Source organism: Hemicordylus capensis, chromosome 8 (assembly GCF_027244095.1).
Source record: "Hemicordylus capensis ecotype Gifberg chromosome 8, rHemCap1.1.pri, whole genome shotgun sequence".
NCBI classification, from domain to species: Eukaryota; Metazoa; Chordata; class Lepidosauria; order Squamata; family Cordylidae; genus Hemicordylus; species Hemicordylus capensis.
In genome coordinates this window covers 20,217,538-20,225,559 of record NC_069664.1, presented here as the reverse complement: position 1 = coordinate 20,225,559, position 8,022 = coordinate 20,217,538, and the positions used below count along the sequence as shown (strand labels likewise).

Genomic DNA, 8,022 nt, shown 5'->3' with positions numbered 1-8,022 from the left:
TTAGTAACGGGGACAATTCATGCTCGCTACCACAAGACCAGTGCACCAATCTAAAAAGCAGCACATGAAATTCTCCCCACATGCAAAAAGTCTTTTAAGGAGCTCCCCATATTTCAAAGGCTTTCCCTTTAATTCCAGATCAAAAGACTATCACGGTGGTCTTCCTTCTGGGTTGCCAACTCTGAAACTATGCTTAGAGCTTTTGCTCCTACCCCCATGCCCAATATCAAGCCATTAAAATTAGCTGGGTTGCTATCATTTAATTTCTGGAAACTCTTGGTCATTTCTGGAGGATTGTCAATGGAATTATTCCAACTCAGTGGAGCTCCAGAGTGTCCCTAATTTTGGAAACATCTATGATCTGATCATCATTCTGGGACACCTTCTTCCTTTGGCAATAAAGGATTGTTGCCCTTTAAGATCAAACCATTTCCCCTGCTTACAAGGCTGGGCTGATTGGCCTAAAAGCACCTGCTGAACCCTTATAATGACTCTTGGTGTGGGGAGAGGTTGAGCTGTTGGTTTTTTGGGGAGTGTGTTCCCTGGTAAGTTATAAGTCTGGGATCTAATCTTTGGTTTCATGGGGGATGAGATAAGTAAAAAAAAAACAAAATCTGTGTCTGTTTTGTTGAATGGATGGTCTTTTTTACAAACTGATTTGCAAATAATCAAGATGATATCTGAGCTTAGCTATACTGGATTTGTACTTTTAAGATCTTAAGTGAACTTATTTCTAGGGCTTCATTTTAAGCTCTCTTCCTCCACTAAAGCATAGCTCATGCTCTGGCTACTTGTAGAATTCCTTCCCAGTTTCAGGGCCTGGAGGAAAGTAAGCTGGTTTTGTGGTATCAGACACGAATGATCCCTCTTTGCTAAGCAGGGTTTACCTTGGCTTGCATTTGAGCAATTCAAGAAGATGGAGCCATAGGCCAGTGGAACAGTGTCTGTATGCTTGCATCCAGAAGATCTGAGGTTCAATTTTTGCCACTTTCATGTAGGGCTTAGCTAAGGGGATAAGTCATGCTTGCTTCCACAAGACCAGTTCTCCTCACATAGACCAGCTCTCCTCACACAACCAGCCACTTCCAGGCTGACACTGACCAGGGCAGCAGGAGGGTACACTGCCACCCCACACCAGCAATTTTGCAGACAGGTGAGGGAAACACAGCAAAGTTGAGGTAAGAGCACCCTCCCTGTTTCTTAAAAAGGTAACACACATACACACACCAAACCAACCATCTGCCAGCTCATGCACACCCCTAATTGGGCCCTGTAGTTGTTGTTAATATTATTATTATTTCTTGTTTACACAGTCAGGCAGGTGTTATTGACTGGTTTGTTTTATCCAGACATTGAGTCCTTCCCAAGGACCTGGGATGGCTGAATTTTATTGTCAGTTGTTATAAATATCGTCGCAGAATATAGGCTGCTCCCAGTAAAGCTGCTTTTTGTAACTGGCTGATGGTGATTTCTGTGGCCCCTATGGTGTTGAGGTGCTCTTCAAGGTCTTTTGGAACTGCACCCAGGGCGCCAATTACCACTGGGATTATTTGGGTCTTTTTCTGCCACAGCCTTTCGATTTCAATTTGTAGATCTTTGTATTTGGTGATTTTTTTCTATTTCTTTTTCTTCTATTCTGCTATCCCCTGGTATTGCTATGTCAATTATTTTCACTTGTTTTTCTTTCTTCTTGACTACAGTTATATCTGGTGTATTGTGTGGCAGATGTCTGTCTGTTTGTAGTCGGAAGTCCCATAATATCTTTACATCTTCATTTTCTTCAACTTTTTCAATTTTATGGTCCCACCAATTTTTTGGCTACAGGTAGCTTGTGCAGCTTTATATTGGAATAGAACTGTCCTCTTCTGCAACTCTGGTGGTATCAGCACGGTTGCAGTGTGTTTAGTGAATCCATTCCTTGATCTAGGCCGGCTTGGGGAGGAGAGGTGGGGCTAACAAACAGCCAACAGCAAGAGCACTGAAAAAGCAGTCTGCACTTGCCTCTCAGTAAATGTCAGGTGCAAGTGTTGGGCAGTATAAAATATGTTAAATATCTATCTCATTAAACTGTTAATATTCCTGATCCACTGTCTTGTCGTCCTTGCATGCCACAACTCTTTCCTCTGGATTCTACACAGTGGTGCTCTAATTGTCTGCATTTCCTTGCATGCTGTGTCAAGCACTATTGCTCTTCTGCAGCTGAAATGCCAAGGGAGGCATCTTCTCAAAGCTTGCCTGAATCCTAGTCTGTTTGCCGACTTAACAGGTGTCACAAAATGCCTTTCTTCTTTGCACAGTCCTTTCCGAACCATGGCCCGGGAACACAATGAGGGAATGAATCGGAGCACTCGTTCTGAGCTGGCCCCTGCCAGCTTCATCTGGGGTAAGAATCTTCAGCTCTGTGTGTGCCAGAGGAGGCATCACTTGGGTGGGTGAGGAATTGCTGGCCAGCTGCCACTTTGACATCTGCTTTCTATGCAGGCTGTAAGCTAGATCTTGAGAACCCCACATACACAGCTGACATCCTAAAGGACCATCCAAGTGAGCAGCAGTTGATCCTGAAGACGGTATGTGCCTTACTGCCCTTCTCGGGTGGCTGGCCTGGGTTAGAATAGCCTTGGGAGAGAAGTTTTGATCTTCTGCCACTCTGGAGCTTGCTTTTGAGGACCCTCTGTGGCATGGCTTAGGGAGGCCTCTTAACTATATGCTGCCTTGGACTGCACCAAGCCCTTTAAAGCTCAACATGGCTTGGGGCTGAGGCACCTGATGGTTCTGTCTTTCCTTGAAAGATCTTACCAGCTGTGGCTGGTACGCCAGCTGCAACCCTACTTGGAGAGGACCTGACCTCAGTCACTCATGCTTTGGTAACATCCAGATTGGCACTCTATGTGGGGCTGCCCTTAGACTGTTCAGGAGATTCAGCTGGTCCAGAATGCTGAGGCACGGATGCTCATGGGTACAAGTTGCTTCATGTGTGTCACCACCCATCCTGCAGCAGCTTCACTGGTTACCTTGGGGCTAGAATACCTGTTGGACCACATTCACCCATAGGAACCTTCCAGGGCCCTGCTCATGGCCCTGCCACTAACAGAGATCTGGTTGGCAGGGATTAGAAATGGGGCCTTCTTAGTTATTGCTCCTTGGCTTTGGAACACCCTCCCTGAAGAGCTTTGCCATGTTCCCTCCCTCAGTGCTTTTAAACAACAATTAAAAACACATTTTAAAAGACACTTAATGTTTTATCTGCTGATATCTAGTAGGTTTTCTAGCCTTCTAGTTCTCAGATTTTAGCTTCTTATTAACTTTTAATTTGAAACTTTTAAAAATTTTGTAACGGCTTGGGTCCAGGCTATTTAAGAGAGTGCCTCCTTTGCCATAAACCCTGCCACCTGTTATGGTCTTCTGGACAGGTCCAGTTATGGTTGCCACCAGGTCATTTGGTGGCAACCCATGACTGGGCTTTCTCTGTGGCTGCCCCAGGGCTTTGGAATATGCAGAAGTGCACCTAAGTAATTTTGGAGCATGGACCTAAAGGCCTTTGGAGTCCCCACCCCCTGCAAATTAAGCATCATCATGCTCTGCTGGGTGACCACACCACCCAGAACAGACTAAAGAGGATTTGGAGGCCCTGGGAATAAGAGCATCTCCTTCTCTGTTTGTTTTTCAAGAAGACCCTCAAGACTTCCCTGTTCTTGCAAGCTTATAATTAGAATTAAATAACTGTAAACTTGTTTTAAGAACTACTTTATTCTATTTTTATTGTGCCGTGTATTTTAATCTGTGATTTTTATTTTTTAAATCTGGTTTTAGCCTGGCCTTTTAACTTGTTTAATTTTATTAAAATTTTACTTTACCTTGTATCTATTTTATTATGTTGTGAGCCTCAAGCAGTAGTGCACTGGATGGGTGGGGTATAGTGTTAACAATCACAATCCATTGTTTTGAAATGGGTTTGAGAACTCTTGTTGAAAAGTGGTACATAAATATTCATAGTAGTAGTAAATGTCAGGGTCTTTTCCTAACTAAAGAGAACATTGCCAAGTCCTACAATTGATTGCCATAACAATCTGCTTCCAGAACTCGGGGGTTGTTCAGATTCTCTGCTTTGAGGTCTTGATGGTTTGTCTCTTCCCTGAAAGATATTACTCACAGAAGATGCCAAGGAGGAGTTCCATACTGTGGAGATCTTACCTCCAAAGAACAGCAAGAAATCTCCAATCCACATAGCTACTTTGAAACCTTCCGTGCTCCCGATGGTGAGTGATATGTGAGAGGTGATGGTCTCTAAGGACTTTTTGCTAGCTCCACCTTCTTCTTGAGCTTCCCAAAAATGCCTTTTGGGTTGCTTGACTAGATGGACTCTTGGTTCGATTGCTGGAGGCCATGGTAGAACTTGTTTATCCTTCTGTTCCTCAAAGGAGCTCAAGTTTGGTATGCATGGAATTTTCAAGTTGGAAGGGACCCTTGGTAGAACTGGAAACAATATTGCAAGTAGAGTTGGTAGGATCCAGAAATGGACAGTATTCCAAGTGTGGTCTGCTGGATTTAATGGATACTGTTGTTCAATGAGCTGTGAAACTAACAGTAGCATTAAGTTCACATCTTACCAACATTTCAACAAGGATATTGTGGGGAGACTCTGGTAAGCCTGGGAATGCTGAGATCAAGATGCACTATGTCCACAGCATCCCCATGATCTACAAAATTAGCATCTCTGATGAGAGAAAGAGAGAGATGAGATTAGTCTAGTATGACTTGCTCTTGACAAATCCATGCTGGCTCTTACTAATCACCAGATTATTTACTGAATGCTTACAGACTGATGGACCAACAATCTGTTCTAGGATCTTGCCAGGTATTTACACTAGGCTTCCCAGTTCCTACTCCCCCTTTGAGGTTGGGGACATTTGCTCACGTCAAATCTTCTGGCACCTTGCTTATTCTCCAGAAGTTCTCAAAGGTTAAACAGTGGTTCTGAGATAACATATCTAAGTTCCTTCAGTTACCCAGGGATATAATTCATCTGGAACTGGGGGCTGAAGTAGCTAAGAGTTCTCTCAGCATATCTACCAAGATGCACATTCCCTCCTTTTACCCTCAGCAAGGAAAAACTGCTGGGAGTGTGACTGCTCCAAGGTCACCCAGTGACCTTTATGGCTGAGTGGGGGGGTCCCCCATTTGGGTCCCCCATTCCTACTCCGGGTCCCCCATTCCTACTCTGGGTCCCCCATTCCTACTCCTACAACCATTATACCACACTTACTTTTGGAAGCTGACCTGCTAAATTCATATAGCCATTCACAACAAAATGCACTTGCCTCGTAACATGAACTTTTGTATTACACAGACCAGCCTAATGGGATTTGATATGACCCCACCTGTCTCATTCAGACTAAAGTCAGGATCTGGGCCAGTCCACCTTGCTGGGTATCATCTAACAGGTAAATTGAATTGTGCAGTTGCAATGGGCAATAGCAAACTGATCTTGAGATGCTCTTGGTGCAATGTCTAACAAATCCAAGGGAATAGGCAAAACTTGATGAGATGCATAACTTGATCACAGGTCGGGGTGGGGAGTGCGCTTCTGATTGGCTTAAGGGTATATATGCCAGGTAATTCAGTCTCACTCCAGAGCAGATGCAGATCAACTGTTACATCCTTGAAGGTCTAATTCTCATTCCTTATCAACATTTGGCTCATTCATATGAATACAACAAACATTTATACCTCTCTTCCAACAAGTTTCCTAAAGTGGTTTACATAGATATGAATGAATAAAATGGTTCCCTGTCCCCAAAGGGCCTACAGTCTAAAAGAGAAACATAAGATAGACACCAGCAAGCAACAGCCACTGGAGGGATGTTGTGCTGGGGACTGAAAGAGCCAGTTGCTCTCCCCTTGCAAATTAAAGAGAATTACCACTTATAAAGGTGCCTCTCTGCTCAGTTAGCAAGGAATAATTGAGTCACCCACGTAACACATGGCAGATCATTGGGAACGGAAATTCTGTGCTAGGTGGTGTCTTAACATGTTAGAGCACATGCAGCACAAGTCTTGTCTGAGAGATGGCAAACTCATTGGGTTAATACCGTCTGCTGCATCCCTCTTCTAGTCTGAATCCTCAACCAGAAGAGAGAAATTGTTCCGATATACATAAACCCTACACCTGTAGCCCAGTAAAACTGGTAGATCATTTGAAGTAGTGTTTACTGTTTTGTGTCGACAGCTGGAGATGGCTACAGCTGGAGTCTGGATGATGAGATGGAGGCATCTTCCAAGGAAGACTCTCCTACCAAACCAGCCAAGCATCTTTGCTCCAAGCAGTCAGCTGCAGCCAAGGAGGGGCAAGAGCAACCTCAGGTAAAGCTGCATGCATGGGTGGAGACTGCAGAGGCTTAACTGCAGCTTAGGTGGGGCCAAGGGTAGGCCAGAGTCCTCTTTGGCCTCCCAAGGGACTGCCTTGCAGGATTTAGGTGCTGCACCTGATGGCCTCTCTCTGGCTGTTCTGGAGAGTGTGCTCCTACCAAGAGAAAAATACACTCCACTGTCTCCTACAGGAGAAGGGGACAAGGAAAGGGAGGGAGACAGCATCAAGAGGAGACAAGAAGATATGAATTCCAATGGAAGGTGAGATGGCAGGAAGTGACCTCACTGATGTCTACGGCAGTAGCTGAGTGGATGGGTTCAAAGAACCTGGGGCCCCCAGCTCCCCCTCCCTATCTTCATTATCTTCCTCACTCCAAGGGGCCTCTGGGGAGAGGGACAAACATTCCCCCTCTCCTTTAGCTATGCCCCTGGGAAGTAGTTAACAAAAGGATACACCCTGCAAACCTGGGGCTCATTCGTCTAAACAAGATGAGACAGCATGCTTCCTAGAAAGCTGGCCAAGCAAGATCCACAGTCCCCTGGTGTCCCATTCTTCCCAGAGTCTCTGGGCCCAATGGGAACTCTTCTATCCCACCAGGCCTTGTTGGGCTCTGCTGGGCTCCTCAAGTTGCAGTCACCCAAGAGTTGAAGCTTCGCTGGCTGTTTCATGATCTGCCTAGGGTTCCCATGCCTCTGGCTGAGCATGGGGGCATTCCACATCAGGGGCCTAATCAAATGGGCAATGGGGGATCCATATAGAACTGAGTTTGCTCCCCACTGGGCCATGCCCATTGGCAAAATCCCACAAAGTGACTAGAGCTGCTGCTTGGTGACTGGTGAAAGTGATGACTTGGACTCTACTTGTCTCAAAGCCCTTGGCTTGAAGCATTTGAGTTTTGTGTAGATCAGGGCTGCACAATCTTGACCTTAGCTGCTTTTGGATTACCTCTCATTGTCCCTGGCCACAGGGGCCAACGGGGAATTGTAGTTCAACAACTGCAGGAGGGCTGGAGTTGTGCAGCTCTGATATGGTTGGTCCCTAGCTCTTTTAAACCCTCCCTGTCTTCAAAGGGCTTAGGGTAGCACACAGGAGTGCCTCCTCGTGTGTGGTGGTGGGAGTTCTGTGGGCATCTCCCCAGTGCATTTATGCTTAAATCCTAGGTTGAATTCCCTTTAATCTTACATTAGGAATAGCTGCTGAAAGGTCCCATCCTAATGCATCCATGAACGTTTGAACCCTATATGTGTTCCTAGGCACTCTGGAACTGCAATCTACTGTCTTTCTGGAGATCCACCTATGACCTGATATGAAGTATTTGTACATCTTCTCTACATTGTCTCTGGTAGAGAAAACCTTAATTTCCATGATTGTTCTCTTCCAGCTTCTGGTACTATGTAATGCTGTTAAAAGGAATAACATATTCTGTACTTGGAGTCCTGTGTCTTTGTAAATTTGGATGGTTTGTATGACAAATTAAGATGCATCTCAAGCTGGCGATGGTCAGATCTGAGCCACAGTAATTCCGGTGGGGAGGGAACAATTCCAAAGAAGGGTTGCTCTCTCTTAGCAAAAACCCATTTGCTCTTTTAAGAAGTGGGTGCAGCTGGAAAGTCATTAAACGAGGTAGACATGCCTGCCTTGCTCAAAAGAAAAGG

General features: G+C 45.1%; 1 protein-coding gene across 2 annotated transcripts; it reads left to right on the top strand.

Moving 5' to 3' along the window:
• Positions 1–434: 434 nt before the first annotated feature.
• On the top strand, positions 435–7,800 carry LOC128334060 (nucleoplasmin-like). Of its 2 annotated transcripts, none has more exons than XM_053270309.1 (8): positions 435–545; positions 2,298–2,383; positions 2,482–2,567; positions 4,140–4,256; positions 5,348–5,441; positions 6,227–6,360; positions 6,558–6,627; positions 7,621–7,800. In XM_053270309.1, the coding sequence occupies exons 2-7, from the start codon at positions 2,311–2,313 to the stop codon at positions 6,612–6,614; spliced, it is 561 nt and encodes a 186-aa protein (XP_053126284.1). In that variant the 5' UTR covers positions 435–545; positions 2,298–2,310; the 3' UTR covers positions 6,615–6,627; positions 7,621–7,800. The 2 variants fall into 2 exon arrangements, with proteins under 2 accessions (XP_053126284.1, XP_053126285.1); XM_053270310.1 differs by having other exon boundaries at positions 7,555–7,800.
• Positions 7,801–8,022: the final 222 nt, after the last annotated feature.

What these genes read in the sequence shown, in the direction of transcription:
- LOC128334060 (XM_053270309.1), top strand. Translation starts at nt 2,311, where the DNA reads ATGGCCCGGGAACACAATGAGGGAATGAATCGGAGCACTCGTTCTGAG. An exon ending in AGCAGTTGATCCTGAAGACG is followed by an intron (nt 2,568 to 4,139) that starts GTATGTGCCTTA and finishes CTTCCCTGAAAG; the next exon opens with ATATTACTCACAGAAGATGC. An exon ending in AACCTTCCGTGCTCCCGATG is followed by an intron (nt 4,257 to 5,347) that starts GTGAGTGATATG and finishes TGTATTACACAG; the next exon opens with ACCAGCCTAATGGGATTTGA.